The sequence below is a fragment of the Octodon degus genome, unplaced genomic scaffold (assembly GCF_000260255.1).
Source record: "Octodon degus isolate 3935 unplaced genomic scaffold, OctDeg1.0 scaffold00011, whole genome shotgun sequence".
Classification (NCBI taxonomy): Eukaryota; Metazoa; Chordata; class Mammalia; order Rodentia; family Octodontidae; genus Octodon; species Octodon degus.
Window position 1 is genome coordinate 15069046 of NW_004524587.1, and position 24617 is coordinate 15093662.

The 24617-nt window shown below is 47.1% G+C and overlaps 1 protein-coding gene across 5 annotated transcripts; it reads right to left on the minus strand.

The window, feature by feature from the left end:
- Positions 1-2398: 2398 nt before the first annotated feature.
- Positions 2399-23360, minus strand: Slc9a5 (solute carrier family 9 member A5). 5 transcript variants are annotated; one of them, XM_023709345.1, is made up of 16 exons: positions 23028-23360; positions 19504-19806; positions 17884-18047; positions 17633-17711; positions 17193-17284; positions 16416-16636; positions 15999-16201; positions 15689-15778; positions 15522-15592; positions 14733-14862; positions 14116-14204; positions 13836-13962; positions 9806-9976; positions 9153-9219; positions 8202-8336; positions 2399-3769 (listed from the first exon to the last, which is right to left on the minus strand). In XM_023709345.1, exons 5-16 carry the CDS (start codon positions 17216-17218, stop codon positions 3297-3299), a joined length of 1803 nt encoding a protein of 600 aa, XP_023565113.1. In that variant the 5' UTR covers positions 17219-17284; positions 17633-17711; positions 17884-18047; positions 19504-19806; positions 23028-23360; the 3' UTR covers positions 2399-3296. The 5 variants fall into 5 exon arrangements, with proteins under 5 accessions (XP_023565113.1, XP_004625933.1, XP_023565110.1 ...); XM_004625876.2 differs by having other exon boundaries at positions 17193-17370; XM_023709342.1 differs by having other exon boundaries at positions 17193-17584; positions 17700-17711; positions 23133-23285.
- Positions 23361-24617: the final 1257 nt, after the last annotated feature.

Here is a 24617-nt window from a genome sequence, read left to right on the forward strand (position 1 = left end):
ACCCATACTTCCTCAAAGCTCCATAGAACTCTTCTACCAGTGGCTTACAGTATAAAACAGATAATAGCATATACTTATGATCCCTTCCCATGGGTCAGGCCTGGGCCAGATTCCTCCCTGACTTGTTTTTTCTTTTCTTCCTGTCCCCCTTTCAGCACTACTAGGAATTGAATCCAGGGTATTTGCCCTGGTTTATATCCCCCTTCCCTCATCACTTTTCCCAAGACAGAATCTCACTAAGTTGCCCAGTTTCAGCTCAAACATCCATTGTCCTGCCTCAGCCTCCCAGAGTGCTGTGATTACAGGTATGTGTGCCTTCATGCCCAGCTTCCGATCTGCCTCATCTCTTAACCCTGGCAGCAATCTTATAAACTAAGAATGATTGTTAGCCCATTTTAGAGATAAGGAAACTGAGGTTCCTCTTTCTGTGAGCGGCCTGAGGTGACCTGTGAAAATGGTTTGCTACTCTCTTGACCCAGAAAACCCCACAAAATCATGCAAATCAAGAGACTCAAATCTTCACGTTCAGTTTAAGAACATGTGTGAAACTGCCCAGGCCATCAAGGCTGTGCATATCCAAAAGGCCACCAAGCATCTGAAGGATGTCACGTTAAAGAAGCAATGTGTACCATTCTGGCGTTACAGTAGGGAGTTGGTAGGTGTGCCCAGGCCAAACAATGGGGCTAGGCACACCTACCCAGGGGTTGGTGGCCCAAAAAGAGTGCTGAATTTTTGCTGCACATGCTTAAAAATGCAGAGAGTAATGCTGAGCTTAAGGGTTTAGATGTAGATTCTCTGGTTATTGAACATATCCAGGTGAACAAAGCACCCAAGATGTGCCGCCGTACTTATAGAGCTCATGGCTGGATTAATCCATACACGAGCTCCCCCTGCCATATTGAGATAATCCTTACTGAAAAGGAACAAATTGTTCCTAAACCAGAGGAGGAAGTTGCACAGAAGAAAAAGATATCCCAAAGAAACTGAAGAAACAAAAACTTATGGCACGGGGATAAACTAAGCATAAAATAAATGCAAATTTTTTTTTAAAAAAAGGAAACTTAGGCTCAAAGAGATTATGTGACATGTTCAAGATGATGTAGCTGGTGAGTGCCAGCTGAGACTGATTTCAAACTGTCAACTGTTAGTTAACTACCTGCCCTTATTACTGCTAGCTGTAATTGACTTGAAAGCAGTCACTGTTCATCCTGCTTGCATTGTCCCTGTGTATATCATAGAAAAGTAAATGTTAGTTACCATGTCTGCAACCTTCAAAATGTGTCGAGTTCTCTGACTCAGACATAGAAAGTGGACAGACTGGTTATTTCCTAGCACTGGGAAAGACAGAGGTGAGGAATGACTTCTTTGGGATACGGGGTTCCTTTGGGGAGTTATGAAAATGTTCTATAGGTTATGGTAAGGCTTGCATACCTCTGCAAACATTAAAAACACTTAAGTATGCATAATTTTGTTTTAATGTATTTGGTACAGGGTCTACAGGCCCTACAGGGTCTCATACGTACATCGGACTTGTAGTGATCCTCCTGTTTTCAGCCTCCCAAGTGCTGGGATTACAGGCACACACCACCACATCCAGTCTCAATCGCTGTCTCGCGCACCCCGGGGGCAGGGCTGGCATGGCACGCCGGGGATCGAACCCCAGCTGCTGTGCTCTGCCTAAGCAGGCACTTTAGTTTGCTGAGCTATTTGGCCAGCCCAGTACACATGATTTTTGATGTTTTAAAATAGGATTTCACTACATAGTACAGGTTGGCCTTGAATCCACAGCAGTCCTCCTGCCTCAGCTTCCCAAGTGCTGCGATTTTAGATGGAAGCCACCACACCCAGCTTGCTGTGCACATTTTAAATGGGTGAATTTTTATGGCATATGCATTTTATTTACCTCAATAAAAATGCCTTTTAAAAAAGTGGAACACTGTGGAAATTAGATTTGGGGACTTCCGTTACCTCAAGATTTCTGGACACTACACAATTAGTACCATAAACACTCAGGATAATCAACTCTCTTGAGATTGCCTTCCTGCCTGCCATGTGCAGCAGGATACTTGTGTTCATTTGTCCCACACCTGGCTCTAGGTTTTCCAGGAGTGCTTTTGTTGCTCCAAGCATGGTGTCTGCCATCTTCAGGCAGCTTGGCCCTTAACCTCTGGAGTCTCTTTCTGCATGCTAGCCTTTCCTGTTGTATAGATTCTCAGTTCCCCCAATCCATTTGGTGTCACTTTAGTCCTCCTAGAGGTGTGAAGACTGGAAACATAACAGCCTTGCCCAGGGTCTTCCATCTGTTCTCTACCCCAGAAGCCCTAGGGTAGGAATCTAGATCCCATTCCCCATATCCCTAGAATTCTCAAGACACACGGACAGAACACTTCTATCCATCTGAGATATTTAATGTATCTTAGGTTCAAAGTACAAAAGTACACAACACAGGAGCTAACCTCAAGAAAGCCACCAGCTGCCACTCACCCACATACACACTGCAGCCAGGTGTCCTAGACCCCAGAGCAGTGGGTCAGTGGCCTGGCTTAGGATTCCTGCATTCCTTTGCCTGCAGAAATGTTGAGGTGGTGCATGGGAACCCAGAGAGTACTGCATCCCATCTTAGTAAACCCAGATCCAAGGATGAGAAACTTCAGGACTTGGACCCAAAGCAGCAGATCCCCAGGACCCTGGCTAAGAAGCATCCCTGAACTGAAGCCTGGCCCGGACCCCTGGTCCTAGAAAAGAAAGAACTATTGCCCCAGTACCTGGCAGTAGAGGAAAGGTACTAAAATAAGAAATGAAGAAAGATTTCCACCACCCTAAAAATAATTGGTCGTGGGTAGCTGACCCAGCAGGTTGAGGCCTGCTGCATCTCCCATTGCATCCACTCTGAGGACCAGCACCTGCCCCCCTCACTGAACTTCATTGCCAGGTCATCATCCCTGATCTGGTGCTGGAGGGGGTAAAGGGCAGGGAAGGACAGCATCCACTAAGGAATGATATTCTTGCTTGGGGTCTGTGGTGACCCCAGGAAGACCTCTTGGTAAGGAACATTAGCTACCCATATCTTGGCCTAGCCCTGAGAACCCTGGACTGGGTCTTCAGCCATTACTGAAATAGAAAGTGAAATGGGTTAGTTAGGAGCAGGAAAGTTCTAAGAGTCCCTATGAGGACCAGCCCCAAGAAGGCCTCCCAGGTCACTCTGGCTCTATGTCAGGCTGAATAAGCTACTTTGCCCATTGCCCAGGGAATAGTTCTCACACAGACTTCCTCCTACTCTTTCCCAAGGCCCTGGGCTACAGTCTACCCCCTCTGTTGAAGTGGATACACCAGTGAGAGTTAGCAGTGCCTGGGCTAAGATGGGTGCGGTCCTTGTGGCCCATGAGGGGTTGCAACTCCTGCTGCTGGGGGATGTCAGCGCTGCTCTCACTGCGAGAGCGACCAGCCTTGGCGAGGCTTGGAGGAAAGGCAAAGGTAGGGCGAGGGTCAGAAGACAGGTCAAGAAGGGCCGGAGGCTCATCAACATCCAGTTGTCTGGGAGGCAGGCGGGTCAGAGTGGGGTCCTGGGTGCAGGGAGGGGATGCTAGGCTCTCCAGGGATGAGATGCTCTGATTCCAGCCCATCTGCATGTCCACAGGCACAATCTTGGTGGTTTCTGAAGACACGTACACTGCCAGGTCCCCATGCCCACTCTTCCAAGGTAGCTCCTTCTCTGCACAAGTTGGTGAGGGAGGAATTACCCGTGGGCTCGGGCACAGCTCAAGGCTTCCTAGGGATGAAAAGTACACATGAGCTCATTATGAATGCAGTGGAATCCTTGAGTATCCTTGAGAATATTAAGCACATTCTCATGAGTAGATTCATTTCACAGTTGCCATATCACATCTATTTGTGTGATTCTTTGATGAGTGTCTTGCTGAGAGGAAACACCACAGCAGGTTTTGCTCTTTGTGTCTCTAATACTTAGCACACAACTGGACACAAAGCCAGTGCTCAAGGGATAGCTACTGAAAATGAAAGTAAATGCAACATGAGAAAGCAGGAGCCAGTTAGGAAAGAAATCTTCACTCTGTCACCCTCACCAGAATTGAAGCACTGGTCTCAGACACTGCATCCTGCCAGGCCTCATCCCAGCCGGCCAGCACAAGTGAGACAGGCAGTGAGGGAGAGGATGACCTTGAGGCGATAGGCTAAAGGTCTTGCTGCCTGCTGAGCACACTGCCTGAGCATCCACTGCAGTTTTTTTGAGAAACAGCTCAGGAGTGTGAACTCTGGCAAACCTAACAGTAGGCTGAAGCTGTGCCAGAGGTAGGATGGCAAGAGGCAATGGGAGCTGAGAAGCCCAGAACAGCAGGTGGCACAGTCCTTGTATATACAAGTGCTCAGCACGCATCTGTTTATTGATGAAGTCCAGAAAAGTCCAGTCGAATCTTTTCTGGTGTTTCTGTGGTCCTGGGGATAGAATCTGGGGCCTCACGCATGCCTAGGCAAAGCACTGTACCACTCAGCTAAGTCTTGTCAGCCCCCGTTGGTTGAGTGCCTTATGAAATGTATTGATGCATGACTAAAACTGAAATTATATCTCTTAAAAGGCCTGCAGTGTTAAAATTTAATACCAACAAAACTAAAACTGTCTTAATGCTATCTGACAACTGAAATAAAAGCAAAGAGTCAAGCACTTATCCATTTTTTCCTATATAGATTATACATAAGAGTAACCAAATAATTGATAAGGGGAGATATATATATATTTCATGCTAATAAATGCAGATGAAAAAACAGATGTAGAATACCACCATTTTGCAATCAATGAAATCTTAGCTCTGGCAGTGACCACTGTGGCCGCTAAGACTTTAAAGAAAAGTTAACGGGAACTTAGTAACAGATCAAGGGAACAAGTGAACCTAGTGATCAACATTAGCCTTATAGGGGCCGGGGCGATAACTCAGTAGAATAAGTGCTTGGCAAGTGCAAGGGCCTGAGTTCAATCCCCAGTTCCACCAAACCAAACCAAACATTAGCCTTATAAATAGAGACCCCACCATGTTATATTCTTCCTGATATGACCAATAGGAAACAACATCATCAATACTTAGGAGGTATTTTTTTTTTTGGTACTGGGGATTGAACTCAGGACCTTGAGCTTGCCAGGCAAGCACTTATTCTATTGAGCTATCTCCCCAGCCCAAGAGGCATTCTTACCAAAAAAATCAAAACTGAATGCCAAATGTGGTTGTACATGTAATCACAGCTGTCTGGGAGGCTGAGACAAGAGGGTGATACATTCAAGCCCATCCTGGGCAGCTTAGTGAGACCCTGTCTCAAAAAGAAAAAAGAAAAAGAAAGCTGGAGAGAGAGCTCAGTGCAAAGGCCCGGAATTCAATCCCCAATACAAATACCAAAAGCAAAACAAAACAAACCCTGAAATGTGAAGACACTCTCTCAGGCTTTCACAGAGACCACATTGGCCAAGCAATGGCCGTGACTCATCCACATGGCTGCACTGACAAAGGTTCTACAATCTGAGGTACAGGACCTCAAGATAAATCCTGAGGGCATTTCACTGACCTTCTCAGACCAAAAAGCTACAACTCTTGTTGCATAGGTCCTGCTTTACCTTGGTCTTAACCATCCAGTAGAAAAGTATGAAGACGAAATATAGGAAATAAAGCCATGCTGTTATGTTGAGCTGTGGGCGACTCAGGTCAATAATTTCTGACATTGCCAGTTAAACAGAAGACCCAATGCTATTATGGGCTACTGGACTCTTTTAGAATATTTTGCTGAGTTTACACACCTATAATATTCAATAACAGAACTTAGAAAAAATGGGGTATACCGATGAATGTCCATTTTGTATCTGTGTATTCAAAGTGGTTAGGATAGATATATAGGTGCATTCTCTTAATGAATAGAATGATTTGTTCTAATGTTGTTTGTAAATAGGATCACAAGTCCACTTCTTGTACAGCAATTAACCACTAAGAAGAATATATGCAGTGTGTTATTTGTTGAAACTGTACTTCCAATTTGATTTGAAACTGTCTCATTGCTATCTGTTTATCAATAAAACTTTGAAGAAAAAAAAAAAAACACCCTGAAATGTGATCTAAATTTAAGGAAATGTAAGAAACAGGAAGACAGTGATCATATCAGCAAAATCCAGGCAGGGAAAGACTGCAGGACAAATAACCTAGTTTCTTCAACAAATATATTACAAGTAAAAGAAGGGGAGTTGACACTATTAGCATTTTAAGACAGCTACTTCTTTGTTGTAGAATCTGCCCTGTGCACTGCTGGATGTTTGCAGTATCTTTGGCCTCTGCCCACTCAATGCACCCTCCCCAGTTGACAGCCAAAATTTCTATAGACATGGCCAAATGCTCCCTTGGGGACAAAATGTTTCAACCTTAGGGTTCTAACATTACCCAAATAAAACATGTGGGTCTTACCTTATTTTTATTTGGATCAAACTACTATAAAAAGTATTAAAATAACCAGTAAAATCTGAGCACTGATTATATAGTTAACGAAGACTTTATATACGGTAATGATGGGCTGGGGATATAGGCATAAATCATTTTGCCTGCCTGGCAAATGCAAGGTCCCGGGTTCAATCCCTCATACAAAAAAAAAAAAAAAAATTGTGGTTGTATTTTTAAAAATAATCCTTGTCTTTTATGCTAAAGTACTTATTCATGGTAATACAGTGTGGTATTTGAGGAGCTTGGGGTGGTGCTTGGGAACTAACTCCAAAGGGACTTTACCACTGAGCTATATCTTAGCCCTTTCTAAAATACTTTCATCTTAAGACAAGGTCTTACTAAGTTGTCCAGACTGGTCTCAAAATTGTGACTCTCTTGCCTCAGCCTCCCAAGTGCTGGGATTACAACAGGTATGCACCACCATGCCTGGTGAAATTTTTCTTAAGAACCCAGTAAAAGCTGGGTATGATGGTACATGCCTAAATCCCAGCACTTGGGTAGCTAAGGCAGGAGGATCATTGTAAGTCTGAGGCAAGCCTGGGCTACACAGTGAGTTGGAGCCAGCCTGGGCAACTTAATAAGACACTATCTTAAAAACAAATAAACAAAAACAAAACAAAACAAAAAAACACCCAAAACCCAAACCAACATTAAAGCCAAAACTAAAACCAAAACAAACAATACAGTGGTTAAAAAAAAAGTGATCATAAATAAAATAGCTGAAATAAAATTAGGTATGAGTAGGTAATTATTGAAGCTGTTAATAGTATATTTCATTGTTTTTGGGTTTTTTTGCGGAACCAGGGATTGAACTCAGGCCCTTGCGCTTGCCAGGGAAGCGCTTATTCCACTGAGCCATCTCCCTGGCCCCTTACTGTTTTCGTTTTGAGGCAGCATTGCGCTATATAGTGAAGGCGCTAGACTTGAACTCACTCATGTAGCTTACACTGGCTTTAAACTCATGGTGACTCTCCTGCCTCAGCTTCCTGAGTGTTGGGATTACCGGCAAACCCCATAATGCCTGGCTGTATTTTATTGTTTATCATTATGTTTGTTGAAATTTTCTGTAATAAGCCTTTCTAGGGCCGAGGAGATAGCTCAGCAGCATAAGCACCTGCCTGGCAAGCACAAGGTCCTGAGTTTGATTCCCAGTACCACACCAAAAAAAAAAAAAAAAAAAAAAGGTAAGGTAATAAGCCTTTCTAAAAGGTCACTTAGGGTTAGTGTTGCGCCAACTACCAGTGATGACTAGCATTGAATGAATTGGTCTCCACCTGTAGAAATATATACATTTCTCTCTTAGGTCAGGCATCACCCTCACAGGGGGACCTACCTGAGGGCAGATGTAATGTGCGTGGGTCATAGCAGAGCCTGTTGGTTAGTTTTGCTTATCACTTCAGGTTCCTCTGAATTAAAGGGGGGTGGGGCTTTGGAATCAGATCAGGATCTGATTCAGGGTCAAATTCTGGTTCTGCCATGTGATGCCAGACAAATCACAGGTCCTTTAGGCTCTGTCAGGTCTGTTCCCCACCCTGGTAGTTGTGAGGGGTGACCAGATCATGTCAGGATTCCGATAGAAAGGAGATGCTCATGAAATGCTGGCTAGTGATTAAACTAGTAACTAGGAAGAGGGAGTTGTCTGAGCACAGGCCATGACAGCAGAGGGAGGAAGCCAACTTGCTCCAGTAGGGAGGGAGGCAGTAAGGAAGCCATTACCTGAGATTTTTCCCTCTTGGAGAACCTCACTGGTGGCCCGAGCCACAAAGATGATTCCCTCGTCGTCCTCCTTCTCTGTCTCTGAACTGTTGCTCTCCTCCTCCTCCTCAGACTCCACAGTTAGTATCACAGCAGCTAGACAGGGACAAGAGGTGAGTTGGGGTGGCCAGACCAGCAGCTGCCTGTTGGTACCACACAACCCCAAGCCAGCTCCTATCTCTACAGGCAGAGCCTGTGGGAACAGAGGCCCCTCCTTTCTCCTCTGGCTCCTCTGGACAAAGGTCTAGGACATAAGGGATTTGAGAAGAAGGGAAGGGAGACTGCAGAGCCTGAGGAGGCAACCAGGAGCTAAGTCCTCACGGGATGCCATCACACACATCCTACTTCTGACTGACCTGAGAACCTAGAGGGCTAGAAGGCCCATTAGTACTCAGCCCACAGGGAACTCTTTTTAATTTGTTCTGTTTTGCAGTACTGGAAACTGACCCCAGAGCCTTCATATTGACCTCTATCCCCAGCTCCCCACCCCCCACCTTTTTTACTTGAGTCTCACTAAGTTTGTTCAGGCTAGATTTGAAATTGCAGTCCTCCTGTCTCAGCTTTCCAGAGTGCTGGGATTACAGGTGTGTGCCACCATGGCCAGCAATAACTGTTTTACAGATGGGAATTTGGCACCAGGGTCCCCCAATTCTTAAAAGGCCCAGGCCAACCTCCTTTTCTCTATGCTATTTTCCAAGTTCTTGGGGCCTAGTTACCAGTCAGGTGCCTCCTACCACACACTGCATAGCAAATGCTTTAAACATTCCAAAGTTAAAAGTAAGCATGGTTTTTTAGTCCCTGAGGGGAAAAGCCTAGCTCAGCACTGGTGGGCCCAAGAGGAGGGCCTCCAGAATTCAGGCCCTATTCTTTCCCTCCCTCCCATCCTCAAGCCCACCCCCAGACCCTGCTTGCCTGTGTCCTGAAAGCCCAGATCTCGAGGTTTCTTATTTATGGCCTCGACACTGGCCATACCATCCTTCTGAGGACCAAGAGAGAAAAACTGAGCTTCAGTGCCTGACTTCACACCCACCCCTGTTGTCTGGTAGTGTCAACAAGGAGAAGTTTTCCTAACCCAGCAGGGGAGGAATTTGTGTCAGTCCCAATGGCTCTTCCATCCCACCATCCCTTTGCCAGCCAGCCTGGAACCCATACCCCAGCAGGGGTTCTGGATGCATCATCCTGAAATGACTGGGGAGAGGAGGCTGCTAGAACTCTTCAATGAAGCTTCCTCCTGCCATTTTATCTCCTGTAGCAAGTGACTTTGGTATGCTTTTCCTTACTCTTTTGGGCCCAGGAGAATCTAAAAGGGAACCCACACTGAAAGAGCTATCAAATCCCTAAGGATGGTTCAACCAGGGGGTTCTGTAGGCTAGAATCCAATACTTGGGAGCTCAAAACTGCATGTTACCAGCTCCAGGCCCAAACCAAAGTCCCACAGAAATGCATACTGGGCCAGGGATATAGCTTAGTGGTGCAGTACCTGCCTGGCAAGTGAGAGGTCCTGAGTTTAATTCCCAAACTCCAGTACCAAAAAAAAAAAAGAAAAGAAAAAAGAAAGGACATGCCTTCTTGTGACCAGCCTTGTGGGGTCGTGGCTTGTTCTTGGTGAGACAAATGTTGTGCTTGGTGGACTTAAAGGACTCCAGCCGCCGCTTCATGTTCTGCTGAAACACCTCCTTGTCCTGCCGCTCCTGTGCATCCTCGGAGATGAAGTGGTGGCTGCAGCTGGCTTTGTACTGGCAATGACAGCCCCACCCTGCCATGAGGCTGGATGCCTGGGCCTTCCATAGGAACCCCAGGCCACAGCCCCAGCACCATCACTATGGGTCCTGCCAGTCCAGCTTTTCCAGAGCTAGCCATGAATTAAGGAAAGAAAAGAAAAAAAAAAAGAGGAATCCAGCCAGATACTCTTGTGTTTTCACTAAAGAAAATCTTCCCTTTATCCTAGAATTTATTCCACCCAAGCCCTACTTTCCTCATCCTCTGCTGGCCTTTTACCAGTTCTCTGATTTAAATAATGGGGGGTAGCAGGCTCTGTGTTTTCTCCTCTATGCTTACTAGGAGACCATGGGAACCATTTCACTTTGTATCTCCAAGTAAGTGTGGTCCACACACCCAGTCCACCTATCCTCTTCCAGCTACAGAGAATCCTGTCTTGGGCTGGTCTTTCTATCTAGCCATTTCTGAAACCACCACAAACCACTGCATCTGCTCTGGACTTCTGACACCCTTGACCCTCTTGACCAGTGATCTATGTACTCCAGAGCTACCTTCTTCATATGGCCTTAATTCTTACAAAGATCAAGCTCACTATGTACTGTCTCAGCTTCTTCTGTGCCTGCCCTTGGCAACTAAGCAATCTTTTCATTACCCAATGGTAGATAATCCCCCAAAATACAGCCAAGAGTATATCAAATCACCTGTACCTCACATCCTCAGCCTGGCTCCTCGTGTACCTCTATCTTTGCTTCCTTGGACTGGCTTTTAAGAGCTTCCTGCAAGTTTCCTATCTGTGTTCCTCTACTTATGTACACAGAGGTGCCCCTCTTTCCTGGGGACAAAGAGGCCCATCAGGACCCAGTTTTGACCATGGTTTTTTCCTGCCTCTGCCTCCTTGAATGACTTTCTTTCATACCATTGCGCCTCTTTTGTTGCCATTAGTTACTTCTGATACTTTCCTTCATTCCCAGTTCTTCCTTAAATATCAGAAATGTGGCCCAGGGTTAACAAGTCCACAGCTGTTGGCCCTGTGGTCTCTGCCTAAACACCAACATAGCCTCTATGCAGCCTCCAGGCCTGAAACACCATCTCCAAATGCTTCATCAAGGGTTCCTTCTTTCCTTTGTGGATTCCCTTTCTCCCATGTGGATTCCCGTGTATTATTCTTGGCCCTCCTCTCTCCCCTCTAGATGCTCTCCCCAGACAACTTATCATGGCTTCAACTATCCCAATGTCCCGATCTGTGGTTCCCAAATAGCACCATAAGACTAGCGGCATTTGAATCACCTGGGGGACTTATTGAGAACACAGATTCTTAGTTTCAATTAATACTGCAAAGTCCAAATCTCTAGGAGGTAAAGCTAAGAATAGTCAGCAAGCTTCCCAAAAGCTTCTCTGTTGTAGCGAGATGAGGATACCTCTGATGCAGACTGCTTCCAAATTATTCTCACCAGCTCTCATCTCTTTGTCTTAATCTCATCTTTCTAACCGCATACTAGATGCCTCTGTCTTGCTAATGATATTTCTGGCAAGATCATGAGGAATGATGGATTGTCTCATGGTATAACTAAGCAGATTCAGAACTGGTTGAGTAACCATACCCCAAAAATGCTTGATCCATGTCAGTCTGGAGGAAAGTCTTTAGTAGAATGCCACAGGGCTCTGTCCTCAGCTCTATCCTGTTCAATATTTTTATGTTGATTTAGATGAATACAAGGGTAACAGGCTTAGCAAATTTTCAGATGATATGAATCTGAGAAGCAGACATTGGTGGCAGATATGGTATCCAAACGATGGAATGATGGGCTAAATTAAATAAGATGACATTTAACAGTATAAGCACAAATTAACTCCAGTTCTTTTTAAATTGACTACATAAGAACTGAATGGACTGAATTTACTGACCAATCTTACACACACACACACACACACACACACACACACACACACACAAGCACACACCCCAATCATGATATAATCCCTGATGTAACACAGGAAGAAATACACAGCATACCAATTGAATGTCCCTGAATCTGGTCATGTCTCTAAATTTAACAACCAGGATATATGGGGGTTGACGGAACATGTTAACACTGCAATATAAATCAGCAAAATCAAGAAAATGGGAAATTTTTAAAGATAAAGTATACAATTTCTTCAATAAACAGCAAGGAGGAAACAGAAAGGAACTATTACAACTTTTGTCTTTTAATGAAAAGATGTTTCTGAAATACAAAATGTGGACTTTATTTGAATCCTGACTTGAACAAACCAGCTGAGAAAAGATACTTATTAAACATGTTTGAATAAGGTAAAAAGGAATTACTGTTACTTTTTGTGATAATAGTGTTAATTTGGTTTTTTTAAGAGTTCATGGAGCTAGGCATAGTGACACATGCCTGTAATTCCCAGCTCTCAGAAGCTGAGACAGGAAGAGCCCAAGTTCTAGGCCAGCCTAGGCAACTTAGATGATCCTATGTCAACATACATAGGGCTGGGATGTAGCTCAGTGTGGAGGCTCTGTGTTTAATTCCTATTATCAAAAAGGAATTCTTGGCACCTAAAGATATACACTGAAATATTTAGAGATGATGTGATACGATGCCTGGAGTCTGCTTTTTAAGATAAGTGTGGTCACAATACGGTGGAGCTATAAAATGAAACAAAATTAATTATGTATTGATAATTAGTGGAGCTGGGTGATAGATAAATGAGAGTTCCTTCATTCTGTCTACTGAAATTTGGATAAGAAAAAAAGTAAAAAGAATAAGACCCCTACATGTTAGACAAGACAGCCATTAACTAAGGAAGGGAGAGGGGCCTTGGCAGGTTGTGAGGAAATATGGGCCCCAAATCTGGGTAAGGTGGCAATTCTATAATCCAGAATTCTGGAGGCTAAGCCAGGAGGAGGGAAGTGCTGCCCCCTCCACCCCTCCAAAAAAAGAAGGGCCCCAGGTAGTAAGCAGAACTGGGCTACAGGCACAGTTCTAGAACTAGAAGAGTGAGGGAGCACTCTAGTTGACCTTAGCCAACCTCAAATAGATTAGCACCATCCATTCTGAGCCTTCTTTCTCAGAGATGCTGGCCTGAGGGCAGGAGGGCCAATTTTAACCTTTGAAGGTTATTCTAAGGAGCTTCTAAGAGTCTAATCAGGACCAATGGATGCAAATTAAAGGAAGCCAATCCTGTATGAATATTTTTAAGATGGGGTCTCACTATGTAGGTCAGGCTGGCCTTGAACTCACTATTGTAGCCCAGGGGAGCCTCAAAGTTTGATGATCCACCTACCTAGGCTTCCCAATGCTGGGATTACGAGCATGAGCCTCCAGGCCTACCTAGTCTCAACATTCTAAGCCTGTTAAAACTGCCAAGAACGGTAACAGCAGGGTTCTTTTCAAGGATCCAAGATAATGGCTTGCTGCCCCCTTGTGGTTCCCTTCCAGATGGGCTGGTCCTTTCCAGACCCAAAGCTTTTTGATATGCATGGGACTAACTCAGGTTACCTAAAACAGATGGTTGCCCACTCCCCTTCATCATCTGGTCCTCCATCATCTCTTCCTTTCCCCTCAAGGCCAAAACCCACCTCACTCCCACCCTACATGCTCCTTTTCCCCACCCAGCTCTAATATGCAGCACTGCCTTCCAGCTCTCAACTCACACCCTCCTATATGAGCTGCTCTCTGCTACCACAGAAGGCCAACTCTTCCTCCAACAAAACAAAACACGAAGATTTATTACTGCCCACAGGATGAAAATCTGCACTCTTCTTAGAGGCATCTACAGCTGGCCGCAGCTGGCACCAACCTCCTCTTGTGCTTCTGATCACACCTCCCAGACCACCCACCACTCTTGGGTCTCTGCCCTGACTGCTCTCACCCTGCGGCGTGGCTTGTAGAGGCCTCCACTGAGCAGATGATGCATCGCAGCATCCTCACGGTCCCGGCCACTGCGTACCGTGTCAATCACCTGCAGATCTAGACACGCTCCACTGCCGCTTTCCCTCCTGCAGGAAGCAAGGACAGTGTGCTGGGGAGGAGGCAAGGCCACAGGCCAGGGGAAAGGCAAAAGTTGCAGACAAATCTTTCCCAGAAGGGATTCAGAAAGAGGACCAGTAGAAAGGAGCTTGGGAAAGGGAAAGAGATTTCAACAAACTCACAGCAGGTTGGTGACAGATGTCTCTGCCACAGAATTGCGGCTGGGCATAGAGGGCAGAGTGAGGCCTGTGGATGACAAGACGTGGCCTCCCTGCAGGGGTCAAAACCAAAATCAGATGAACGGTGGCCCAGACAGGGCAATAAAAAACAACAATAACTTATTTTGCTCTTTTTGCTAGATACTGTCAAAATATTTTACATATTAAACATATAAAATCTAGCACAGATACTCTTATTCCTGCTCTCTTATGGTTCAGAAAATTGATTTATGGGCTGGGGAGATGGCTTAGTGGAGTAAGCGCTTGCCTGGTAAGCGCAAGGGCCTGAGTTCAATCCCCAGTTCCACCAAAAAAAAAAAAAAAAAAAAAAGAACATTGATTTACTCAAAGTCACAAGCCTATAAATGGTAACACTTGAATCACATCTGCTGACTGCAGAGTCTAGCTGTTTCCTACCTTTCTCACTACCTGTCAGAATCTCAATATGGGCCCCAAGCCAGGCTGGTTCTTGCACCTACCTATGGAGCCAGCTGGGAATTCTTGACTTCCTGTTATAAGCCTGTCTACCTGTTGTCCCTTTCCTGGTCTGCTGGTCATCTTCCCACCCACCACTGGCCCACCTGGTCCACAAAGCTGATGGCATCCCGGATGTTGAGTCTGTAGTATACATCCCAAATCTGGTCCCGGATGCGGTAAGCGGAACGTCGCATCAGCAGCTGACTCAGGTACTTCTTGTCAAACTGCTCCCACCTATAGAGGATGCCAGGCCCAGCCCTGAGTATCACTCCCAAGGTGTGGCTGGCTGGCTCTTCCTCAGATGGGGTAGGCACATCAACAGCAACTGACCTGGCTTTCTTGATATGGGTTTTAGCCAGGGAGAATTTGAATAGTCTCTGTTTTTATGGAATTTACAGTATTAGGGAGAAAACCTGACATTAATTAAATTATTACAAATATGTGGAAAATTGTAACCATGACAAGCGTCAGAGAAGTGTTCCTAAGGAACTGATCCCATTGGTGAGATCTGAAGGCTGAAAAGAATAAGAAGGTGCTGAGGGAGAGTTCTATCAGAGAAATAATATGTCCAATGTTGTTCCCAGTGGTCAGCCTGAGGGATCATAGTGGGCCCTGAAGCTCTAAAATAGGGTCAAATAATTAGCAGACAGACAGAGCAGAGCACAATGGGGCTGGAGTCTGGCAGGTGCTAAACCATGCAAGGCCAGGAAGGCCACATTGGGAGACCTGTCTTATCCTGAGATGCCATAAAGGGCTTCAGGTAGAGGTCATCCAGCCTGAACCTGGTTGTGTCCCTTCTTGGAAGGGTGGCACACCCCCATGCTGCCCTGCCTGGTGGGGCAGCTGCTGCTGCTGCTGCTACTGCTGAAGGAGCCTCGGGGCAGCTCCCTCACCTGTCCCTCCAGTAGTGGTAGCCATGGTGCCCCACAACGTCCTCCACTGCAGCCAGAATGTGGTCAAAAGTCTAGAAGGGGGGTGGGTAGGGGGACTGGATCAGGACTCTGCCAAAATTGCAGAAGGGAGAGAGGGACAGGTGGAGGGATGGGGTTCTAGTACCCACGTGCTCATGTAACTCCTGATTCAGGGTAGGTTTGTGATGCTCACTCCTCTTCACCTTCAGCCACTTGACCAGAGGTTTGATGGTCAAGCCCTATGAAAGGCAGGAAGTGAATCTGGCTCTATTCAGTTCCTTGCAGTTTCTCTTCTCTCCCCACAATTAGGCCTAAGTTCTGTTCCCCCACCCAGTTATACTCAAGGTCTGGGAAGTCACACTCCTATTTCTCCCAATAGGAAAAGCCCTGTCTCATAGGCTCCAAGGTCCCCGGAGCCTACTGGACCCTTTCCCCACCTAGCTTCATAGGCATTCCCACCTGCACAATGACTGTGAAGAAGACCACCACAATAGTAGTGGCCACAAAGTAGTCCTTGGCAGGGACCTTGGTCCTGTCCAGTAGGATGACGAGAGCAAAGGCCACAGCCCCCCGTAGGCCCCCATAGGACATCACCACCTGGTCAATCTTGTCCAGAGGGACCAGCCGGAACTGATTCAGCACCCATGTCTGTAGGACTACACCTACAGTAGGAGGGAGGGCAGCAGGAGCAAAGCGTTGGGAATAGAGGAGTGGTGGCACCAAGTATATGGACTAAGGTGGCAAAAGATGGGAAAGGTGAACAACAGGGGAGGGAGGTTTAGGAATTGGCAAGGATATAGGTTCAGATTGGGAGATAAGCTACCAGAAAAAGGTGTCTGGGGAGGAAAGTGGGGATACAGAGGGTGCTGGCAATACCGAGGGCCCGGAAGAACAGGATGAAGATGAGGGTTCCTAGCACCAGCCCGGAGTCCCAGGCCCATTTAGATGAATCTACAGCCGAGATGCCAAGCAGCATGAAGATGACAGTCTCAGCACAGCTGGCTAGGGTTTTCATTGTATATTTGACAGCTGTACGTGACTTATGGGAGATATTGGCCTCCACATACTTCTTACAGCCCAGGCCACACATGGTCACCCTGGAAGAGGAACAAAAAGAAATGGCAAGTGAGGAGGGGTTCCAGGAGCCTCAGCCTTTGGATTTTGAGCATGCTTCAGGAAGGGGCACAGCCCACCATAGGGTGTCAGACTCTCAAAGCCAAAGCCCAGGGAGGCATGAAGACTGCTAGTTAGTGGTGGCCCTAAGATGGATCTAAATCTCCAGACTTCCCACTCAGTGCCTCCTGGAGGGAAAAGGGAAAGAATCATGCTCTGACTAGCAGACTCTGAGGCACGTTCTGGATGTTGTGGGCAGTACAGCCACTGTCCCCAGGTCTGAAGTTCACTTCTAGCTCAGCCCACATTCCAAGGAACACTTCGGGCATAGGAAGATTAGGTTCCCGAGTGCTTGGGACAGTTCTAGGTATCCAGAGTTCTAGATTACCTTAAGTTTATTGTCTCCTCAGGAAGTAGTCACTCCTACAAGGGCTAAAGGAATCCTATGGACTCATTAAGGTCCTGTTTTTGTTTATATTAGGGACAACCATCTCCACTACTCCCTCCCAGCAGTCCACCCACAAGGCCCCCAGGACTCACGCAAGAATGGCAGAGAGCGATGCCATTTCAGCAGTGAGGTAGGCTGCGTAGGCGAGGAGGAAGACCAGCAGGGGCTCGATGATGCGGACCCGCTTGGTGAAACGTGTGGTCAGAGCCAGGAGGAAGGCAAAGACTAAGCCCACGGCTGCCCCGCCCAGACTGACCACAAACAGGGAGGCTGGGGGAGGAGTGGGGTTGTCAGCATGACCCTGGCCCAGACCCTTCCTGGGCTGACAATACTGCTGCCTGGCAGAAAGTGAAGGAGGAGCCCTACCATGATCCCCAGGTTTCAGATCCAGAACCAGGATTCCAGGATGAGCTTTGCCCAGACCCCATTTCTCCACCCAAACAGTCTCTTCTTTCCTGATACCAGGAAGGTGGGACTTCACAACCTGGGGGAAACAGACTTCCAATGCCAGCTAAAAGGGGGAAATACTGACCAACTCCCTTCAGGTAGTCAGTGGCACGCACGTTGGCAGAACCCATCTCCACAAAAGAGTTGCAGACCTTGTACAGCACCTAAGTGAGAAAAGTAGATTCAGGCATGAAGGGGAGGCAGTGACTGGGGCTGCTGGGATGGGAGAAGCAGCTTATTTCTTCCCTAGGAGACCAGGAGGGTCTGAGGCTGCTTAGATGCACAACTGGTCAAAGCATGGCAGCCTGGGGTTAGGGGACAGCTGAGCACTCTCACCACAGTGACTGCATCATTGAGCAGGGACTCGCCAAAGACGATGATAAAGAGAGTTTCATTGACGTGCACCTCCTCAAAGACAGCCAGCACAGCCACAGGGTCCACTGCTGAGATGAGGCTCCCAAACAGCAGGAAGTCCAGGAGGCCAGCTTGTACCCTAGAGGCTACAGAGGGAGAGATGGAGGAGGGGCCAGTAACTAGTGAAGATGACTCTGTTTTGTGGCACTTCTTCCTTGCCCAGATGCCACTCCCACTGATAAAAAAGAGGAAGATCAAACAGTATTCAGAAACACGCGGAGAGCACAGGGCTGCAGGTCAGGAGACTTTATTGAAGCTGCATGTGCCTAAAACATGGCTTTACCACTCAACAGTGGTGGCATGCAAGCTCTGTCACTGCCATATGACTTCTTAGCCATTCCTCTTCATCTAACTACCTCCTAAGACGACTGCAAAGAACAATCCAGGAGATGGTTAAGAAAGCCCTATGTAAACTAAAGGCTAAGGTGCCACTGGTAATTAGAAACTGCAGCAAGAGTACCAGTAGTTAGCAGCAGGTGGAAACGGGCTGCTAACTGGCTTTATAAGGGAGGATAAGAGGAGAGAGCTTTCTTCCACACCTGTCATTTTCAGCCAAAGGGATGTGACACACACAGCAGGAGGAAGAGATCTATCACAGTATGAAAAGCAAAAGAGGAACTTGAACATGTTAAATAATCTCAGTGATCCTCCATTTCTCCATAAACAAAATGGGGATAACACCTCAAAAAATTATTTAGCCAGTGCTTAATACACAATAAGCACCCAACATATCTTACCTACTATTACAATGGCTGCTAAGATAAGGATTTGATGTCATCCCTTCCCTTGCCCAAAATACTTCATTATCTTATTAGAAAAACCAGGTAGATGTCCCCAGCTGGAAATTTCAGACTTCTTTTTACCTTGGAAGAACTCTGAATTATCACAATTAGGAATGAATCAATTTCTTGGGTCGGGACACAAAGGGATTAGGAGAAGGCCTAAGGGCAAGGAGACTCAATAAAATGAAGGTTAACCTTTGGCCTGATATTAAGCAAACTTAATGGGCTCTACTTTCTCATTTATTAAATGGGACAAATTCCACACCAGTAGGTTGCTGTAGAGTCAATGAGATAAGTAAAGAGACAATGCCCATTATACTTTCAGGCATTTTATGACTGTATAATATGCATTTTAAAACAATGTAAAAATAGAAAGATACCCTGACATGACCTTAGCAGTCAGAACAATAGGCCTTTGAAGGAATGCTGAGCTGTGCCTCAGGGAGTAGGGCTGGCAAGTGGCAGTGTGGTAACACAGGCAGGGACACCAGAGTGGTAATGCAGGCTCCTCGGCCTTGGCAGCCTACACACAGCTGGGAGCCAGGCCCCTGCTCAGCTGTCACGCTGCAGAAGCAGACTTGACTGGCAGAGAGCTAGATGAAGGCTGAGGCTCATTTGGAACACTGCCTTGTACTCCAGATGGGAGGGACCTAAGATGGAACTCCCAGAGGATGGCTCTTGCCAGCATGGCACCTTCAGAGCTGGAGGAAAAAAGACAGAGGAAAGCCACTTTGCCAGCGCAAGTTTCAGGGTCACTTACCCACAAGTCCAGCCTGCTGTAGGCCCCAGAGGGCAGCGCCTGTTGTGAATGCATTCCAGAGTGTTCCCACCACAGCATAGGTGAGAATGGCACCCAAATTGTCAAAAAACAGCCGACTGGGCATGAAATAGCCTGAGTCCAGCACAATAGGTGGCAGCAGGAAGAGAAAGAAGGTGCCTGGCTCCAGTTGATACTCAGCTTTCTTCGCCACAGCTAAAACAATGCCCCCTAGCACCAGGCCCAGCAAAATCAGCAGGCAGCTCTCAGGGACGAGAGATGTCACTTTTCGAGACAAGTGAAACACTACAATGCAAGAAGAAGGCAGCACGTATGAGCTTATGGATTACATATCAACCTATAACCTCCTAGTCTTAGGATGCCTGAAGTCAGAACCCCTAACCCTGGGACAAGGAAAGGAAAAAAGAAACTCAAAACTTCTACAATCTCTAACCTCTAAGAGCACTACAAACCTTCCACTGCAGCAAGATCTTTACTTGCTTTTGTCTTTTCTGGAAATTTCCCTTCCTCTCTTCCTTCATCGGGGCCCTCAGCTTTCTCTGATCTTTTTTCCTTACTCATTATTTGAATGCTACTAGGTCCCACTCAAAACATAGCTGGAAAAATCAGATCCTCCAAAGTTAGGCTGCTTGGCTTCAAGGACTACATCTTCCATTAACTTGTATACTATAAACTTGAGGCAAATAATTTTACCTGTCTGACCTTCAGCTTTCTCATCAGCAAAATGGGAGTAAAGACAATAATGATTTCATAGGTTTGCTATGAGGAATAAACACCCTATTTAAAAGTATGTAGCACACTGCTTTATAGTAAGCAGTCAGTTATGATAAATGCTATTATATTACATATGTAACATAGTTAAGACTCCCCAACTACAATGAATATTATATCACTTAAGAGCACTGTACGAAATATAAGAAGTAAAGCCATGCTGTTATATTGAGCTGTGGGGGACTCAGGTCATCAATTTGTGACATTGCCAATGAAGCGGAAGACCCAATACTATTATGGACTAGTGGACTCTTTTGGAATGTTTTGCTGAGTTTACACACCTATAATATTCAAATAACAGAACTTAACCAAAAAAAGGTATACAGATGAATGTCCATTTTGTATCTGTGTATTCAGAGTGGTTAGGTTAGATATATAGTTACATTCTCTTAATGAATAGAATGATTTGTTCTAATGGTGTTTATAAATGGGATGTCACGCCCGCATCTTGTACAGCAATTAACCACTAAGAATGTATGCAGTGTGTTAATTGTTGAAACTGTCCTACCGATTTGATTTGAAACTGTCTCATTGCTATTTGTTTATCAATAAAGTTATGGGGAAAAAAAAAGAGCTTTGTAGTAGGCCTTTCAGCCCAATGTGCTTCTCACTATCTGCGAATGAAAAGGAATTGGTTGTTTAAAAAGCTTTGGGTTTAGCAGTCAGATCTCTAACTTCTTCACATGTTATCTCTGTGTGATCACAGGCAAATTATTTAGTTTAGTTGATGAATGCCAATCTCTTGTTATTATGGGAAAAATTTCTATCACAATGAGTGAGACTAAAATGGGATAGTGTACAAATGTGCCTAGCATGGTGACAGGAACAGAGTAGGTTCTCAACAAATGTTAACCAAATATGAATCTGGAGAGAAATAATAACAATCTGTCTATAGGAAAAGACGATGGGGCAGGGGGTAGTTTGTAGCACTATTTCTTTCGCTCCTACCTTTGTCCCCTAAAATACAGATCTCCTTTGGGCCCTTAGACCATAAATGAACACATCTCACCCCACACAATCCCTAGGGTGCTGGTGGAAGAGGCTCCCTGTTAGTCTGTATGAAACCTATGTTGAAACAGTGTCCCTTGGCAGCTGTATCCAAAGGGCCTAGAACAGTGCCTGGTACACAGTGGGCTCTACATAAATAGCCTTTGAATAAAAAGAGAAGGATCTCCTAGAAATGAAGCTGTGAAGGAGTTCCTGGACATTCTTCTACCTTTGCCCACTTCTCTGAGGATCCTTTTTTTTCCTCTAGCTGGTAAAAAGGAGGCTTCTTTCTCTGTAGGTGTCATCCAAACTAGAAAAAGCACTATAATACATGGGGGAAACTATAATTGTGACTATAAGCCCTAAGATAGGAACTCTCCCACAACTCATAGGCTTCTCAGTAAAAATAATCCTTAGCTCCAAAGCTGAGGCTGTTCCCACCTTGCTCCCAGGCCAATGGGGTGAGCTCAGCCATATTCTACATTCATCCTTGCTCTCGGTCCTCTTGCTATAGAGTGCACTCCTTCAGGGACCCTATTTCACCCTCATCTTCTCAGCATGCACTAGCCCTGAAGCCCAAGGACTATTAGAAAAGCCAAGTCTCTGACAGAATCGGACTCCCTGAGGCATTTTGAGTCCTACTTTCCATTATTAATCTCCAGCAGCCAAAGCAGAGTGGAAAGTTCTGTTCTTGCTGAGGCACCCACCCCCAAGCAGTGTCTGGGAGAGAAGGGGCAAATTCTAGACTGTGGGATTCTACACGACCGCTGTATTGGTGAGACCGGAGTACAGGCTGTGCCAGCATAGATGGGGAGTAAGTAGCAACGCTAAGCTATAATTAGTCACCCCCACAGCAGAGCCTACTCAACAGGGAGGAGGAGGGTCTCTGGTGGGAGGAGAGACCACTTGCTGATCAGACAGGAGGAAGGAGAAGAAGCAAGGAAAAGCAGCTCTATTTATAAAAAAAAAAGCCTGAATGAAACATAGCCTTCAATGTTGTGAGGACTAAAGGAGGTCAGATGCATAAAAGCACCTAGGGTGGGCAGCACACAGTGAAGCACCAATAAATGAAAGGGCCTCCTCCCCAGTGCTGCAAGTCAAACTCAGAACCCTACATATGCTAGGTAAGTGAGTTACTTCCCCAGCCCGGAGTGGAAGTTTTTCTTAAGCCTTGAAGTGGGCGAATGTGAACTTGAATGAGGGTGTAGGGTCCCACACATAGGTACAAGCTGGTGTCTTAAAGTGGGAAGCAGAGCTGAGCTAGAAGGAAATGGCAATTTATCCCAAGAAAATACACACTTAGACCTGAGTCTCCAAGGAAGGTTGATTCCTCAGGATTAGGCTGCGTGGGTTCCCGGAGACTACCATCCCCTAGGTGTCCCCACACGTCCTCACCTCACCGCTGACAGCTCTCTGGGAGGCTGGACACTGATGGGGGCAGGCTAGACTGAGGAGGGCCCAATGCAAGCGAAAGAGGCGAGCAAAAAGAGCAAAGGAGCCCAAAGATGGAGCTGGGGTGTTGGGGGGGGTGCTTCAAGAAGACAAATTCTCAGAGTTCCTACGGGGGAAAAGATGAGGCGTGAGACCTGCAAGAGGAGACCCAAGAATTGGGTAAAAGCTGGGATTTGTGTAATCAGAGCCTAAGTTCCAGCACTGTGCAAGAAGCCGGCCCAGATAGGGGACCCGGAGTTGGGCGCAGGTCCGCTGCCTGACCCTGGCCTGGCTAACGCAAGCATACACGCACTCACCTATTTTGGCTAAGCTGGCCACCAGGATCCAGAGAGCCACCAGGTAGGGTGCCTCCACCTCGTGCCACTGCCACCGGAAGAGCGCCAAGCCCGGGGGAGACTCACCCGGCACCCCAGGCTCCTGGGTGGGCTCTTCGGCCGCCCGCGCCGCAGCTAGGGGCAGCATGAGCAGGGGTAGTGCGGCGCGCAGCATTCTGCAGCTTGCCTAGCCGTCCTCCAGCACCGCACAGCCGCCAGCCCCACGTCGCCGCTGCCTCCGCCGCCACCTACCGGGCGCCCCCGCGTCACAAGCACGTGGGACCCGCTCCCCCCAATCCCCGCCCCGATACCCCCTGGGTCAGGTCGGGACTCTGAGATCCTGCCCCGGACGCCCTCAGTCTAGGTCCCTTCCTCCATCCGCTCTGGACTAGCCCGAGGGGCGGAAATTCCCCAGCCCTGCCCTTCCCAGAGTCCCGAAACCTAGTCCTTCGAGTTCGCGTTCCCAAACCTGCCCCCCGCGGGATTCAGAGAAATAGGCGGCCACCGCCCTCCGGGGACAGCCGCGGGGGACTGCAAGTCACAAGAGAGGCGGAGGCCCCTGGGAACTAGGCTCGGTTGGAGGGAGGGGCGCGGCTCTTTCGTAGAGAGCAGCTACGGCTGGGGCCGCGGCCGCAGGTTACGGATCGCACCGCCGGGTGGGTGCACACGAGTTAGCCAGCCGCTCGGCCCTCAGCTGCCCTTCACCTGGGACCCCTTTCAGCCCCCGCCCCACCCAGCAGAACTGCGCAGGCGCACTAGGCGCTCCCAGAAAGCTGTGGACCGCGTTACCCTCAACGTCTAGAAACCTTGGGCTGGGCTTAGGTCACTTTAGGCTGAAAAGACTTCCTCTTATCTCACAAATTGAAAGGCTTTTTTCCCCTCAAACTACAGGAAATTATAAACTTTTTCTACAAAACTGGACAGCACCTATGGAATTCCCAGTAAACTAAGAATAATCCACCCAACTTTAGGGTGTTTGTCTTATCTCGCCCTAAACAGAGGATTGTCTGTTCTTTTCCAGCAAGCTAAGGAGCACCCAACCACTTCTCCGAACCGAGGCGAAGATGGACTACCTGCCTCCTCAGACTGACTCATCCTATTCGAGAAAGAGCTACCCGTCCTTCTACGCACTACTTAAAGGAACTGATTCTGTTCTTCAGTGGAATCTATTTTCCAGTTTTTGCTCCAAACTGAGAACCTGTTACTGACTGGTATCTCAAGCTGTAGGAATTCGGGCCTCAAGGGAGAACGGACCTCTCTGAAGAAACTTCTGCCCCACCGGCTTTAACATTCTCCGGTGAAGCTCAGCCTCACTTAGCCCCGAACCTAAGAAAGCCTCTCCTGCCTTCCCGCGCCCTCCGAATGGGGGAAGCTCGGGTTTTCCCGCCTCCTAAAGAGGAAACTAACGGGATCGCGCCGGGCTCTCTGAGTGGCTGTCGTAAACCCCGCCCCTATCCGTGTGCCCCCAGCGCCAGTTCGGGGCCTCGTCTTGGCCCCACCCCCTTCCTCGGCCCCGCCTGGCTCGCTCCGCCCCTCCGACAGCGTCCGGTCCAGCCCGGCCCAAACAGCGGA

Excerpts from the sequence above, each read along its gene's own strand:
- Slc9a5 (XM_023709341.1), bottom strand. The coding sequence starts at position 23,220 with ATGCTGCGCGCCGCACTACCCCTGCTCATGCTGCCCCTAGCTGCGGCG. Across the intron at positions 13,963-14,115 it reads ACATCTGTCACCAACCTGCT|GAGGGAAAGCGGCAGTGGAG; the intron begins GTGAGTTTGTTG and ends TGCTTCCTGCAG. Across the intron at positions 9,220-9,805 it reads ACAAGGCTGGTCACAAGAAG|AAGGATGGTATGGCCAGTGT; the intron begins GCATGTCCTTTC and ends CTTGGTCCTCAG.